The following is a 15,870-nucleotide window of genomic DNA, read 5'->3' as shown; positions in this document are numbered from 1 at the left end:
TCCATGAACTGCCCCTGCGCAGGGACCCGACATGGACGCCCCCACAGAGCTTTTCGAGGGAGGAGCCACATTGGGACTCTTGGGTCCCCAGGCTCTGGCCAGAGGCTGAGGGGCACTCGTTTAAAAGTTCTTGTTCCTGAGCCTCATCCTCCTGCCTTAGTGGCTCCTCCCTTAATTGGCATCTGTGCTGGCTGAAGGGGAGGCAGGTGGCCAGGCCAACTCGACTGGACATCACCAAGTCCATTGCCAGAGCGAGAGGCCTGATTGTGGTTCCTGAGGCCCCAGTGCGCCAGTCACTGCACTGTCTCCTCTCGGGCCCTGACAGATAGGCACAGTTACCCACCCTGCAGAAGAGGGGGTAGGGCTCACAGGAGGGTGTGACTTGCCCAAGGGCACACGGCTAAGAGGCAGGGCTGGGATTGCTCAGAGATGTGACAAGCTCACTCCCCAGCAGGTCGGCCCAGCTGCTGCCAGGCCTGGCGCTCAAAATGCTCAGAAGTGGGTGGAGCACCCTGGGTCAGGGGCCCTCAGGTGTGTCCTGCGGGCTGTCCCAGGGCTCCTGGGCTCCTCCGCCAGGTGTTGAAGGAGGGAGAGGGGCGGAAGGTGGCATGCTTATGAGCATCCTGTGACTTTGTAAAGCTGCCTGCACTGGGCTGCCTCGCTTTGCCTGTCTTGCAATGGGGCTTCAGACCCGACTGTCTCTGTGGTGTGGTCTCATGCGACAACAAGCTGGCCTGGGCCGAGGGAGCCTGGTTGGACAGTTGAGGTTGAGGCATTGCCTCTGAGCTCTGCCAGGAGGTGGGAGCTAAACTTCTTGCCTTCTCTGTGCCCCCGTGAAGAGAGCTTTTTGTTAAACTATTTTAAAATTAACCTTTAGTTGTTGTTGGGTTTGTTTTGTTTTGTTTTGTTTGAGACGGGGAGAGAGAGGGAGAGAGCATGAGTTGCAAGTATGGTGGGGTGGGACAGAGGGAGAGGGAGAGAGAATCTTAAGCAGGGTCCGCACCCACCACGGAGCCCAATGTGGGGCTCAATCTCACGACCCTGAGATCACGACCTGAGCCAAAATCAAGAGACAGACACTTAACCGACTGAGCTACCCAGGCACGTCAACTTTTAGTTGTTTTTTATCTTTTTTAAAAAATCTGTGTTGTTTCTGTCCCCTCACCTTAAAACAATACAGTACAGACAGATGTTGGAGTTTGATGTCCATCCCTTCTGGTCCTGTCTGAGGTGGTTGTGATTTTGGTCAGGGGAGTGCCCCTTTGGGACTTGTCCCAGGATCCATGTCCCAGACCCCATCAGCTGGTGTGTCAGAGGGCTGGGGCTGGTTGGAGCTCTAGGGTCTTCCCCACTCTCCCACTGCTTGGGCCTGGCGACCCATGGGTCTCGGCTGTGCTCCCTGCTCACCTCCCTGCTCTGACTTGGTGGTTCCTCTGTTGGGAGTGAGCACCAAAAGCCTGGGCACCTCCTGAGCTTTTCACAAGGGCTCAGGAAGACCCAGTGCCTGGACTGGCTTGAGTGCAGGAGTGGGTAGAGACGGGTGACCAGAAGTCCCCACCTAGGGACAGATGTGTCCCAGTGCTATCCAGGGCAGGACGCTTGTGGCCATGAGACTCAGAGGACTGGGGGATGAGGTGGAGAAACTGAGGCTGGATGACAGGCCCAGATCTCAGGTAGGCGGTGGTGAGCCCCTGGTAATCGGGTACGCGGGTGTTTAGTGCTGTGGTGCACCTGGCCCTTGGCCCTGGGCATTTAAGTGGTTGGTGCCCCTGGTTTGTGGCTGAGGAATCTCAACCCCTCCAGGAGATTGTGACTGTCCTGGTCACACACCTGCTATCTTCAGCAGCCCTGAGCTGGCGCTCGAGGGAGAGCTTTTACGCCCCTGCTTGATCTAGTCCCTAGGCCACTCTGTCTCCAAGGGCCCCATCCAGCTGAAGGTCTGGAGTGGTGGAGGCAGCAGCAAGCTGCTGGGATGGGGTAGCTGTGTCGGGGCCACAGCCTGCACCTGGGGACCACCCGAGGCTGTGGGGAGTCTCAGCCCTGTCCTTGTGCTCCTCACCTCCTGGCCACCCAGGCTGACCCCTTCCGGACGACCACTTGTCCTCCGCACCTGTGTACCTTTCCACCCACCTCCTGAGGGCTCAGAGCCAGAACGGATTGCTCCTGGGGCAGAGCAGGCCTGTCCAGCCTTGAGGAAAAGGCTGTTGGAAGGCAGGTGACCATTTATTATTACTTTCACCATCACTGCTTCGGTCTTCCTCAGCCCTCTCCTATGGGCCGGTCTCATGAAAAATAACCCCTTTATCCTGCAGCCCACAGCTGATGGGCTCTGCCCCTCCACCTGTGGCCTCACCCCTGCGGGGTCAGGGGAGGTGGATTCAAGCCCCCTGGCTGCTTTGTCCTGTTCCCTGAGTCTCTTACCCTGGAGGCAGCCCTGCAGAGACCGTTCCCTCTGTGCCCTTTACCCACCCGGTTTTCCCCGCGGCCACAGTAGCCCCTCCTTGCCTCCCACTTCCCCTCTGCTCCTCCTGACCATCCCCCACAGAACAGCCCCAGCCAGCTCCTAAAATACTCCCTGGCCTTGGCCGGCCCCGACCCCTGCGTCAACCCTTCTGGGCTTCCTCTACCTCAGGGGCTCTGGGCCCTGCAACCCAGCTCGACGGACCCCAGGGAACTTCCCTGCCACCTCCCCAGCCCGTGTGGTCCCTCTTCTCACCTCTCCCATCTGGCCTCTGTCAGTCCCACTGGACACTGGCAGCTTCTTGGATGTGGTGGGCATTTCTGATTTCTGTGCACCACGTATACACTACTTTGTCCGCCTGGAACCGCCTCCCCACCTCTGCCAGGCAAAGGCAGGCTCATTCTTCAAGCTTTAGCTCGGACGCCCCCCTCACGGCGCCGAGCTCACATTGTTGTCACTCGGGCTTGGCGCGGGCTTGGGCCATGTTGACTGCGTGGGAGCACTTGGGGGAGCAGGGTCCCTGGCCTGAAAGACTATTCCCTAGGTGTTGGTGCTGTGGACCCCTTGTGGGGACCAGTGCGGTGGCTGCTCTTCTCTGGGTCTCTGTTTCCTCCCCTGAGGTACGGGGGGCAGATGGCTGCCCAGTCCACGTGGGGCCACCCAGACCCGAGGGCTCCAACCCCGCGGGCTGAGCCACGCCTTCAAGGTGAACCAGGCCAGCCTTCCTTATAAAAGGGGGAAATGAAGGCCCTGTGAGGCCCCAGCCTGGCACATTGTGCCATCCTCCTCGGCCAACTGACCCTGAGGGATCTGCCCAGAGCAGACAGGGCAAGAGCTCAGACACACAGACTAATCCCCCGGCAAGGCCAGTGCTTGTCCCTGTTTTCCATTGTTGGCTCTTCAGATTGTGACTTTATCCCTCTTAATCTCCCCTTTTGCACCCCTCTCTGGACTGGCGCTACTGTTCCAGCCCAGGCGCTTCCCTGAGACTTTTCTTTGGATCAGAACCACGGCTGGGGAAATGCAAAAGAGAGCAGCTCCTGTCCTTGCACCGGGGGCAGGGGGCGGGGGGTGGGCAACAGGCCACAAGGGAGGCCATGGAGCGGTCTTGTGCATCTCAGTGTCCCTGTGTGCTCTGTGTAGGCGGGAGGGGTGTGCTTCATGAGCTCAGGGGCCTGGGGAATGTGTCCATGTCTGAGCCCATGGAGGGGGTACCCTTATCCTGGGGGGAGGCCTCAGCTGCCGAGGAATCTGCTCCATCTTCTAGAGAAGGGTCTGAGGCTCACGGGAAGCGTCTCACCAGGATCACACCCTCTCTCTGCAGAGAATTGCAGTCACCTTAACCCTGCAGGAAGCCCGGGGCTGGCTGGCAGCTGGGGCTCTCCCTTCCAGCAACTGCGGAGCCTTCCCCACTCCCACCCTTCTCTGCAGCTGGTGGAGTTGATGAAGCCTCCCCAGTGCCATAGATCACGTCGGGAGCTGCTTCGTGCGCTCTCCAGCAGACGGCAAACAGTGAGGCAGGGGGTTGCCCTGGCCTCTTGTAACAGGAGGCTGCCTGAAGCCCTCGAGTGGGCTGTCCCCAGCAGGTCAGGCCCCAGAGGAGCAGGCTGGGGGGGCGGCAGCGAGGCAAACTCCCGGGGCTCCTGACCCCAGCCACCACCTCCACTTCGGAGGCCTGAGGCCTCTCCAAACCTTTCAGAGGGCTCAGGACTTTCCCTCTCAGCAGAGGGTTGGCCACTGGATCCCAGCCTGCCTGGAGCTGCCAGGATATCACCTCCACTAAAAGCTAGGCCTGTGGATTGGGGGCAATGTCTGGAGCCCACGTATACATTGCCTGTTAGCCCCTAATCCCCAGTCCCAGACTCTGTCACTTGGGCATATGACTGACTCTGTGCACCTCAGTTGCCTCATTCTATAAATGGGGTTCATATGAAGATGCTTGAGGTTTCTCTAGACCTTGGTGCCTGGCCCAGAGCAGTGCCTAGTCAGTAAGAGTACTCAGTGTTGCTACTTGTCGCCAGCAGACATTCACTGAGTGGCCTCCCTGCGCCAGGCCTGGCTCTGGCTCCTGGGGGACAGATGGACATCACCCCTAACCCCTGGTCTCTTCCATGTGAGAGCTCCAGTCCCATAGGGGAGACGCGAGCTCTTGGGTGAGTTCAGAGTGCTTCATAGTCTGTGAGAGGCAGAGCAGCGGACTGAGTGGGGGTTAAGTCCAGAAGCACTGGAGTATGGAGCCGCTGGGGGGCAGGGGGCGGGGAGCTGCCTCTGCACCTCACTTGGCTCCCTGAGGACAGGGTGGCCCCTGGCTGGGCACCCAGGTGGCATCTCCAGGGGGGTTGGACCTCCAGGGGAAGGAGAGTGAGTAGCAGGAGAAATGAGGCTTTTAAAAAAATTTTAGACAGTATTTTTTTCTGATTTCCAAGGCTTGCGTGCCTGTAAAACTTTTCTTGAAAAGTATAAAGAAGTAAAAAAAAAATCACCCATAACTACACCACGCAGATAGAACCACTGTTAACATTTTGCTGTGTCTTCCAGGGTTTTTTTTTTATGCATTTATATATGTTATATATCTTTAAACAAAAATAGTATCATGCTATATACATTATTTTATAAGCTGCTTTTTCTCTCTACTCACACAGTACATCATGACACCTTTCCCTATCAGTGCATACAAGTCTGCCTTCACTTTTATGCGGGCTGCATAGCATTCTCTGCTGTGGACGTGCATATGTATTTAATCAGTCCCACAGGTGGGCACAGGTTATTTCTGCTTCTTGTAGCTCAGTCTCTGCCCACAACCCTGCTGTTTCACTTGGGCTCCTTCCTAGAGGTGAGGTTGCTGGCTCAAAGGGTCTGCATGTTTTTGAGGCTCTGCCTTCCAGAAAGGTCATGCGAGCAGCTGACCTTTCCCGTAGCTGGGGCGGTGGGGAGAGGGGGAGCTGGGGGAGAGGTGCCCCAGCCTGGGCCTGTGCTGGGCCCCATTCTAATTCTCTGACTTTCTCCTTCTCGCTAGGGCCGAACCCATGAGAACCACCATCTTCCAGTACCCCATAGGCTGGCCACCAGTCCAGGAGCTGCCTCCATCCCTGCGGGCACCCCCACCCGGGGGATGGCCCCTGCAGCCCAGCGTCCAGTGGGGCTGAGCCCCTCATCCCCACCTGACCCCCATCTGGTCAGCCTTCGTGTCAGTCACAGTAAAGATACCGGCTCTTACTGGGGACGCCGAGGCCCCCGCCTGCTGCCTCCTGGAGAGCTTCTGAAGCCGTCGGCTCAGCCTGGCTGGACGGAGGCGCCAGAACCGCCCTACCAGGTGCAGCCCTGATCCTAGCTCTACTCCAGGCAGCTCCACCCGCCCTCCCTCATGGGACATCCTGAGAAGATGGGTGAGAAAACTGCCTTCTGGATGTTTATAAAGAAAGTCTGTCACCACAGTGGTCTGGCTTCCTCCTTGCCCGGCGCCCTCAGCTCCGCGCCTCGGCCCCTGGGCAGAGGACGGGCGGGGCTGGCGTTGAGACGAGGTCGTCTGCTGGGTGAGGAGTGCTGTTGCCCTTCTCCCGGGGGGGCCGGCAGAGGCTCGGCACGGCTGGGCAGAGGGTGCGTCAGTGTGGCTGGGATGGCCACCCAGGTGAAAGGGGGCTCCAGATCTGGGAGAGGAGCTTGAGGACTCAGTCTGCTGTCCCAGTCCCCGCATCTGCCCGTGCCGAGCTGCCCCCCGAATGAGAGATGGCACAGCCGGGGCACAGTGGCAGCTGTGTCTCTGGCCTGGACAGTGGAGAGAGGTTGGGGACCCCGGGAAGACAGGCCCTGGACTTGGGGGAGTGGCCTGGCTGAGCTTCCGGGCACCAGCAATGCTGGGCTACACCAGCCCCTTAGCCCAGCATGACACAGGGCCCCTCCCGAGGCTTCTGCCCGGGAGGAGCCCCCCGGGCCGGTGGGGAGATCACACAGGCTGCTCAGGCGATGTGGAGCCTCCAGGCCCCTGGTCTGCTTCCCTCCTCACTGCACTCCAGTTCTAGATTCTGTGCTGGGTGGTGGGCAATGTGGTCCTCAGACTGGGGAGCTCAAAGGGCACAGAGACTGCAGGGCCACCTCAGATTCCCCATCTGCTGTGAGCTTTTGCCCTTCCTAAAAATCCCTGTTGAAGGGGGTACTGAATCCGGGGGCCCTCTGAGCCTCAGGCTCCTCATCTGTGAAATGGGCAAATTCTCTGGCCCCAGTGGGTGCATTGAGGAAGGCTGGGCTTGAGTCTAAGGATGGTCAGAGAAAGGGACCCCACAGAAGGCCAGGGGCCTCCTCAGTCTTGGCCAGCAAATAGCGCCCAGGAGACCCTAGCCTCACCCCCTCTCCAGGAGGAAGCCTCCTGCCCGCATCTGCACCCTGCACACGGCCCTGGGCAAATCTCAGAGACCAGGGTCAGGTTGGCTGTGTGGCCCTGGGCACAGGGTGCCTCCTTCCTGCCTAAGTGACCACATCAGCTACTGGACCCTGTACAAATGCCTCCTAAATTTCCCAGGAGCCCCTGGACGGTGGGAGGGAAGAGTTAGTGCTACGTACAGGCCAGGGTGGGCAGGGTGCAGGCGGGGCCGGGGGCTGTCCTCAGAGCCCCCCGCCAGGCCCTCCGCAGCTGGGCCTCGGCTCCATGCAAGGGCCCGCGGGGGCAGGTGGGGTGGGGTTGCCAGACGTCCCGGCCCCAAAGGACACGCGGCGGTGGCCCCGGGAGCCGAGCGCGGGAGAGGACTGCGGGCGGTGGGGGGCGCGCCTACTTCATGCCGCTGCGCAGCACCTGGTTGGCTGCGATGAGCATGACGCTGATGATGAAGGCGATGGCGAAGGCGCAGATCAGGCTCTTGCGCACGCACGTCTGGCGGATCTGCTGGTTGGAGCAGGCTGTGGCCGCCCGCCAGGGAGCACCAGAGAGAGACAGACGGGGACAGCGAAGCATGGAATCAAGAGCCGCCTGCACTTCCGCACGTGGGCTCGTCCCACGGGACACGCGGGGACACGAGGCGTGGGGTGGGCAAGGAGGCCCCCGGCCATCCCCTGCAGACCCCGGTTCCTCCTCCCCCTGCCCCAGCCGTTGGCCTGCCCGTGGGGGGAGCGGGGGCCGGTCACTCACTCTCCACGTCCACGGGGCACTCCTCGGCAGTGCCCAGGTGGCTTTCCTCCTCCGTCATGATGATATTCTCGATGTCCTTCATGGACAGGTGCTCACAGAAGGTGTCGTACAGCAGCCGCTTCAGCTCGTCCACGGTCAGCTTCTGCATGTCGCACTTGGGGAGGGGAGGAGACGCGGTGCTCTGGCTACTGCCACCCCCACGGCTACCACCCAGCACCCCGCAGCCGCATGGGCCCAGGGACACGCCTACAGATTCTGGGGGACTGGAAACCACTGGCTCCATTCCTTGAGTCCTTGACCACACCAGCCTCCCCCAGGGGGCCCCTGGCCCTCTGGGAGATAAGACATCCAGGGGACAGACACCTGGGATAGTCATCCCCCTTTACAGTGTGGCCCTGGCCATTCACTGGCCCCATGCAGCCCTCCACAGGGGCACAACCCTAAATCCCAACCTGTCAGTGCATACCTTCCAGAAGACGGTGTCAAAGTCAGTGCCGTGGAACTTCTCTGGGATCCCCGAGGTGGAAAGCTTGGGTCCCAGGAGGGTCACAAACTCCTCAAAGTCCACTTGGCCATCGCCTAGGGTAGGCACAGTTCCAATCATGGGCCAGCCTACAACTGGGCTGGGTCCCCGGCCACCTTGGGCCACTGTGGTACCTTGGGCGGGTCCCACCTTTTCTGAGACTTGAGTTAGGTTCAGGGACTAACACCACCAAATATAATGAGGCCCCACCTGGCAAAGTGGAGATGGAGTGCAGCAGGTGGGCCCGAGCACGTGGGAGAGCCTCACATTTTACTCAGAAACGTGGCTTCCCAGCAGGTGTGGGGCCCGACACCCTCACCACCCAGGAACTGAAGCTCGGGGCACAGTCTGCCCAAACGGCTACCTGCTCTCTGGGTGGGGAGGAGGCAGGGTTGGAGGCCCCGGGGTGGGGGTGGGGGGGTGGGAAGAGGGGACTGACTGGACATTACTGGTCTTTTTTACTAGGTTTTCCTTAATAAATCGCCAGGTGGCAAATACGACTAAATGATTTTTTTATTTGGGGGTGAGGGGACCTGGGGTATTTAGTACATCCTTCCTACTTTTCTGTGCTTTAAAAATTGCTCGGGAGGCGCCTGGCTGGCTCAGTCGGTAGAACATGCAACTCCTGATCTTGAGGTTGTAAGTTTGAGCTCCATGTTGGGGGAAGAGATGACTTAAAAATAAAATCTTTAAAAAAAATATTGCTCAGAATGATGCAGAGGGAGAGAGGCAGATCCTCTAACCTCTGTGTGTGGGTGTGGCTGGGGCCCTCACACTCTGGCCTCTATTCTCCAGGCTGGGAAATGGGGCCAGACCCGACTGCCTACTGCCATGGATTTGGGGGTGCCTGGAGGGTGGGCTCAGCCTCAGAGGCCCAGGTGAGGGGTAAGGAAACTGAGGCAGGGGTTGGTGCTCACCATCCATGTCCAGCCGCTGGATGATAACTTCTAGCTCCACCTCATTGGGCATGTAGCCCAGGGAGCGCATGGCCGCGCCCAGCTCCTGCTTGGAAATGAAGCCATTGCCATCGCGGTCAAAGACTTTGAAGGCCTCACGGATCTCTGTGGGCAGGGGGAGCAGAGCAGGTTGGGACCTCGCCTCTGTCCCCCGCAACCCCCTCCCTAGGCTCCCAGGATTCCCAAACCCGCAGCTTGAGCCCGGCATTGAGAATCCACTATGGAGCCTGCAGGTCTGGTCAGAGACACGTGGCAGGTGGCCCAAGTGTCCACCCTAGCGCTGCCTTCCAGGAGCTCAGGGCCAGCCAAGCCAGGCAGCAAAGGTACGCCCACGCCCGAAGCACGGCCCAGATCACCCTCGGGGGGTCTCCTTCTCCGAGCCAGGCTCCCACAGCCTCTCAGGGCGTGCTCATGACGACCCCGTGTGGTGGCTAAGCATGAGTCCCACTGTGCCGGCTCCCGGGGCCTGGCAGGGGTGGCCTCTGAACTGCCGAAGGCTTCCCTGTCCACCCCTCACTCCTGCCATCCCCTACCCCCCCCCCCCCCCCCAGCTCATCCCCATCGCATGCTTCCTCCCCTGGGCTCGGCTTGGAAACTCCAGCCAGCACTCCTTAACGGCACCCCATGAGGCAGCCACCAGCTCCGGCTCAGGGCTAACGGGCCCACAGCTCCGTGCAGAGACTGCCTCCCCTGTCCAAGTTTGGGGGAAGGTGGAGGCTGAATGGAGGGGCCCCAGCAAGCCCAGGCCTGCTCAGATGTGGAGATTGTCCCCTGCATTTTACAGAAGGGGAGACGGAGGCCTGAGGATCTGGGTGACAGGGATGGAGAGCAAGGCACTGGGCTGGGAGCAGCGAGTGACCTCGGGCCAGACTCAGTCCCACCCACAGAAGAATGCCCAGTAGTGATGCAGGTACAACAAGGGTTTTACTAAACATGTCCAGGAGCTGTTGAGAGGTCCTAACCTCTCCCCACTCAACTTCGCTCTACCTGCTGTCCTTTCATGGTCACTCAGCCCAGGAAGAGCCCTGAAGAGCATTTTCCTTTGGCCGAGACGGGAACCTCACTCCACTCACACCCTCTCTGCTCCAGCATCCTTGTTCACCTGCCAGCATCTTGGCCTTTGCCTAAGCTTGTCCCCCTGGCTGGGACTTCAGCAGGCAGAATCCTCCCCCTGAGTGAGTGTGGGTGTATTTGGAAGCACAGACAGATGAAAATGCTCCAGACTGCAGGCCTGGAAACTGAGGCATGGAGAGGCAAAACAGCCAGCCCAGGGTCAGTTTGGGGTCAAGGCTATTTCTGGTGAGAGCAGGAATCTGGCTGGCCCAGGCCTGGCCTTAAGGGGCTGTGAACCCCTCAAACTGTGGAATCCTGTGCCACGGGGTTATTCCCTGATCCCGCTGGCCCCATCGCAGACTAGGGGCCACGGCAAGGTAGCTTGGTCAAGGGCCCAAATTTCATCAGGCTCTTCCTACCTGGTGTCTGCACCCAAGGCCCGGAGGTTAGACCAGATGACCCGTAGGCCAAGACAGAGATAGTGGGCTGTAGCCAAGTGGCTTGGGCCCCCAGACCCTCTGACTCTGGACCTTCTCCACCCATCCTCGGTTGGGCCTGAGAATCTGGTCTAACCAGGGTCCCCTAGGCCAGAAAGCAGCTGGGATGGGAGATCTGGACCAGGTCCAGGGGTTTCTATAAACCTTAGACTTGGAACTCCAGGCCAACTCCCACCTAGCATTCTCTCGGACCACTGACAAGGTGGTAAGCTCCCCACCACCAGAGGTATATGAGTGAGGGCCCGGCAGTCACGGAGGCGGCTAACGGGGTCCTATGGCTTTGGAGTCTCTAGGTAGAGATTAAGGCACCAAGCATGCAACCAGGCACACCGTCTGCCCCTCTCACCACCACACACTTAGGTTTCTGGCCAGCACTGTAGCCCTCCTGACCCAGCCCCAGGCTCTGCCCACCTCAGGTGTCCCGAACTCCAGCCCGAGGGGCCCTTTCAGCCCTGGTGAGCACCAGGAGCGCTCCATGTCCAGGCCTTTGAAGACAGGGCTCCTTTCGCCTGGAAGTTCTTCCGCTCACCAGGGCAAACTCTGATGCCTCTCAGGTTCTCAGCATAGATAGCATCACCTCCCTGGAGTCCTCCCTGCCCCCCAGCTGACTCTGGTCTTCTTCTGGGCTCCCACACGCCCTGCTCTGCCCTTGCACTGTTCATTCCTGTCCACCACACTGGACTGCGAATGAACTATGAGTGCCATGAGGCCAGGGGCCACTGCTGGGGCCCCATGACCTGGAACAGTGCTGTCTGTCAAGCATAAACATCTGCCAAACTAGTGATTAAATGAATGAATGACTGATTTGGGGAGCCTACCCTTCTAGAGCACACAGAGGAAAGAGCTGAGCAGAAGTTCATGGACCACTTGGTGTGAGGCCACCATTCTGAGCCCATTTACTTCTAGTTTACAAACAATCCTAGTAAGAGAAAGCGTTTGCTTTCCACTCCCCAAGTAGGCGAGAAGCATGAGGGGAGGTTGAGGATGCTGCTTGTCCCCCTGTCCAACCCCCCAAGGACCCCACCCCACCCCACCCTATGGGCCACCCACAGAAGAGGGGAATCAAGCTGAGGGCAGGGTTGAGGGTACCATCCCCAGATTTCTGGGTGAGGGGCTGTTTTTGGAAGGAGAAACCCAGGGTCAACACCCCATCTTTCTGGGTCCCGCAGTTTCCTCCTCTGTAGAGGCCCACTGGGAAATCTCGAGTTGGGATGGCAAAACCCTCGACCCACAATGGGACTGCAGTGGATGCTGGTCCCCTCCCCTGCAAGGAGCTGGGGTCCAGGCTGTCCCTCCCACCCTGGCAGGGGCCGGGTGTGGCCCCCAGAGCCCATGGCTGCTTCAGCCCCTCATCCTCTTCTGGAAGCCTTGAGCTGGACGCACCAGGCTGGACGGGAGACAATGGAGGGCAGGTGAATCTTGGGTTATGTGAGCAGATGACAGACCCTAAGGCAGCCCAACAGGCCTCGAGGGGCATCAGCACTCCATCAGGAAGCTGGAGTCCAGAGACGGGGTGCACATGCTGGAGGTCACTTGTGAAGGGGGGGCAGCGTCTGTCCTCTGCAGCAGTTGCCATTCTCCGCGGCATTGGCCCCACGCCCCACCACTTTGGCGGCGCTGAGTCTCTGGTCTGCGCAGAGGCAGCTGCTGGGCTTGCAGGAAAAGGGGCAGGATAGGGGACTCTGCAACCCCCCATACTCTGAATGCCCTATTTGGTCACTCTCAGCGTGGGCTCCACTATCTGACTGAGCAGGCCAAGTGCCAACCGCAGAACCCTGCCCTGGTGGCTGTCTGCCGGTCCGTCTGTCTGTCTCCTTCCTCTTCTCTCTGGCCAGAAAGGGCTGGGCTAGGGCTTCCAGCCACCGTGCTCAAGCCTGTTGATGACCTTGGGGCCAGCCTTCGTGCTCCTGCAGACCCTGCGGGGCTTTGCTGTGTGTGTGTGTCGTGGCAGGGGTGAGGGAGGGCGAGATACGGGGAGAAGCTGGAAAGCCTGTCTGTGCCTCTCCTTCTCCGGAGTCAGACAGGCTCCAGGACAGCTTTGCCTGGCCACATCTACCCTGCCAACTGCCACCCATGGCTCCCCGGGGCCACAGGTCCCCAGGTGCCTTTGCCAGACCTTCAAGGACTCTTCTACCCAGCCTTTCGCGGAGGCTGCCTTCCTGGCCCGTCCCCCTGCACATCCAGGGTCCCTAACTCAAGAGCTTCCCCAATCTCTCCACACTCCAGGCTCTTACTCCTGCAAGAACCCCCTCCTTGGTCTCCCCTGCTGCAGCATCTGGGTCCGCAAGCTCCCTCTGCGTGCCAGTCCCCTCGATGAGCACCTCCATTGTGTCCTCTGTCACCAGCAGCCCTGGGGAGGGGCAATGCCAAGCCCCTTCTACAGATGGAGACACCCGAGGCAAGAAAGGCAAGTGATTGTCCAAGGTCACTCTGTGAGCCGAGGGTGTAGAGATTGGAACCCAGTGCTGCCTGGCTGGGAAGCCCTCATCGACACCCTGTGCTCTCCACCTCCCTTACTGGTCCCTCTCCCCCTCAGATTAGCCGCCCCCTGGATTTCTGTGGCAGGCACATAATGTCTGCAACATCTCATCCCAAGCTGCCGGGCTTCCTCTTCTCTGCACATGTGGATCCCCCACTGGTGGGTGTCCTCTCAGCAAAGGGCCTGGATCTTACCCAGACTGCCCTGGGGCAGGAGCATGAAGGCAGAGGCACTGGGCAGGGGGGCATCACCTTTTCCACCCAGCCCTGGCACTCAAGGACCACCGGGGCCTGCAGAGACTTGGTCCCCCAGGAGGGCTTCAGAGTGCCCACAGGCAAGAAGGGGGTCAGCTGTGGAGGACTTCTTGCCCTCATCTATAGCTGCCCACAGGCTAGGAGATAGCCTGGGGCCACCCAGGCATCTGCTTGCTCCACGACCCCCACCTGGTCACCCCAAGGAGGGCTCTGCCCTTCAGATGCCCCCTGTGCCAGGGTCCCTCTGCTCCTCAGGGCCCAGGAGAAGGGGACAGGAGAGAAGCAGGGAGTGCATTTGGTATGGCTGGTGACTAACGCTGCTGGGTTCCTGCCAGTGTGTCTGCCAGGCGGCCTGAGGGGAGGCTGTGGCCTCCTCACCCCTGCACTGCCCTCCCTGTGCCCGCTCACCCCTGCATCCCAGCCTCTTCTCAGCTTCTCAGTGTCTGCACCCCAGGGCTGGGTTTTCAAGAGAGGAGAGTCCCAGCCAGGCCCATAGCAGGGCTGCCAGCGTCATGGTGGGGTGCTGGAAGCAAGGGTAGGGAACAAGGTGGAAGCTGCATGGGTTTTGGGGGGACAATGCTGTCTGCTGCCCAAGTGGCCAGAAGGAAGGGATAGAGGAGGGCCCATGGAGGGAGACACTGGCAGGAGATTCGGGGTGGCCCAGGGCAGGAGGAGAAAATGGTGGGGAAGAGATGGCCCGCGCCCAATCCCCTGCCCTCTTGGTCTTCGTGTACCTCCTCCTTTTCCCACACCCTGGACAGACAGGGCAGACACTTGGGCTTTGAGGTTCAAAGCCAGAGATCCAGTAGCAGCACTCATCTCTCTGTTCTGCCTGCATCAGACACCAGACCCTGTCTTCATGGCTCTGCCAGCCTCCGGGGGCTTTCAGGGGACTTGAGAGGAGCAGATGGTTCATAGTCTATGGTGCAGGGTGTGTGTTGGGGAGGGGGGGTAGCTACTTTCTCCCTCTTGATCTTCCCCTCACCCAGTCTGACTTCACCAAGATCTACCCTCTCCAGGGCTTGGGGAAGAGGGAAGACCTCTCTCCATGCCTTCCCCTGTGCTCCCATCACCATCCCTGACTGCATCGGTGTCTCAGCTGTACCCCCCCCCCCAAGCCCTGATGAGCCCCAGATCTCAGAGACCCTCGGACCCAAGATAACTGAAGAGAGGCCCAGCCTCTGGGCGATCTCAGCTGCTCACCCAACAGCAGATAAGTAGATCCTAGGGGTCCAAGACTACTATCAGCCCAGAACCCCCACTCCACTCCAAAAGGGGCCCTAGGAAGTCTGGGGGTTGGAAGGCCCGAGAACCTGCCCCCAGCCCAGGAGGGAAAGAGCTTGTAGGCCCCAGGGGTCTCATTGCTCCGCAGAATCTCAGGTCCAGGGACCCCAGACCCTGACCTCTGCTCTGATCTCGTCTAGCCCCTTGCCTAAGGTCCCCATTCATGCTGAGAGGCAGAGGGACTCTGGGGGAAATAGATTTGGGTCCCAGCCTCTGCCTTTCCCTTCCAGGCTTGGTTATCGCGACCAAACCGCCCAATCTGGCCACTTGTTGTTGCCACCACCTCCTGCACCGCCCTCCCAGCGCTCTGAGCTGGGGGTCCCCGCAGGGCTGTGGGGAAAGGGCTAAGGCCGCAGGAGGGACTGGGGACAGCCCCGCAGGCGGCAAGAGCAGGGCAGTCGCCCTCTCCCCTTCTCTGGCTGCCCGAGCAGATTGGATTTTAAAAAAAGCGACACGAGCGGAATGTCAATTCGAGCTCAGAGCCGCGGGCGGGCGCCGCGGAGGGGATCAGGATGCGGGTGCTCCTGCCGGGCCCGTGCGGGGGGCGCAGCTCGGACCCCCACCCAGACCGCCGCGTTGCCGCACCGTCACCGCGGACTGCGCGGCCCCGTGACCCCGCTGCGGGGCTCAGCAAGTTTCCGCAGCGCAGGGGACCATGCGGGCAGGGGCTGGGCCGCCCCCCCGCCTTGGCTACCCCCACCGCGGCACCCAGAGGTGCGAGTTGGTCCTGACTCCCCGCGTAGCTGCTCTCTGGAGCGCCCACCTGGCAGCCGGCACCTGCGGACGGCCCCCCGCCCCCTGCGCCCCTGGTCCGCGCTTCACCTGGGCGCACAGGTAGGAGGGCCGGCGGCAGGGGTCCCGGCGGGGCACTCACCCTCCAGTTCGTCCTCAGGGATGTCCACGGGGCGCTGCTCCGACAGCAGGTTGGGCACGGTGTAGATGCCCCGGTACATCAACGCCGCCGTCACCGGGTGGAACGGCATCTTGGAGGCTCCGCGCCCGCCCGCCCGCCGCAAACTTTGAGGTCGGGGCTCATGGGCCGGCGGCGGCCCCGGGGGCGGCTGGAGCGGGCGGGGCGCGCGGCTGCGGAGGGCGGCCAGGCGGCAGCAGCGGTGGCGAGACGGGGGGCGCCCCTCCGGGGGCCTAGCGCCCCCGCGCCCCGGGCCGCCGGTCCATGCCGCCCGCCCTCCTCCCTCGTCGGGCTGCCGGCCGGGGCCCCGCAGGGGCGGCGGGGGCGGTGCCGC

At 60.8% G+C, this 15,870-nt stretch overlaps 2 protein-coding genes across 6 annotated transcripts in view; one reads left to right on the top strand and one right to left on the bottom strand.

Moving 5' to 3' along the window:
- The window catches only part of ZMAT5 (zinc finger matrin-type 5), a 28,446-nt gene extending 22,338 nt beyond the window's left edge, over positions 1 to 6,108 (top strand). The window contains exons 5-6 of one of the 5 annotated variants that reach the window (XM_035017332.1): positions 4,486 to 4,614; positions 5,478 to 6,108. In XM_035017332.1, the coding sequence (XP_034873223.1) occupies positions 4,486 to 4,614; positions 5,478 to 5,607 (259 nt within the window). In that variant the 3' untranslated portion in view covers positions 5,608 to 6,108. The other 4 variants (XM_035017328.1, XM_035017331.1, XM_035017330.1 and 1 more) reach the window with 4 other exon arrangements.
- Positions 6,109 to 6,929: 821 nt separating this feature from the next.
- CABP7 (calcium binding protein 7) lies at positions 6,930 to 15,609 on the bottom strand. The gene is made up of 5 exons (XM_035017333.1): positions 15,501 to 15,609; positions 9,021 to 9,164; positions 8,047 to 8,159; positions 7,581 to 7,734; positions 6,930 to 7,351 (listed from the first exon to the last, which is right to left on the bottom strand). The coding sequence occupies exons 1-5, from the start codon at positions 15,607 to 15,609 to the stop codon at positions 7,224 to 7,226; spliced, it is 648 nt and encodes a 215-aa protein (XP_034873224.1). The 3' UTR covers positions 6,930 to 7,223.
- Between the last annotated feature and the right edge of the window lie 261 nt (positions 15,610 to 15,870).

The sequence above is a fragment of the Mirounga leonina genome, unplaced genomic scaffold (assembly GCF_011800145.1).
Source record: "Mirounga leonina isolate KUSES-001 unplaced genomic scaffold, KU_Mleo_1.0 Mir_171, whole genome shotgun sequence".
NCBI lineage: Eukaryota > Metazoa > Chordata > Mammalia > Carnivora > Phocidae > Mirounga > Mirounga leonina.
Note: the sequence above shows the minus strand (reverse complement) of the source record. Positions and strands in the feature narration are given on the sequence as shown.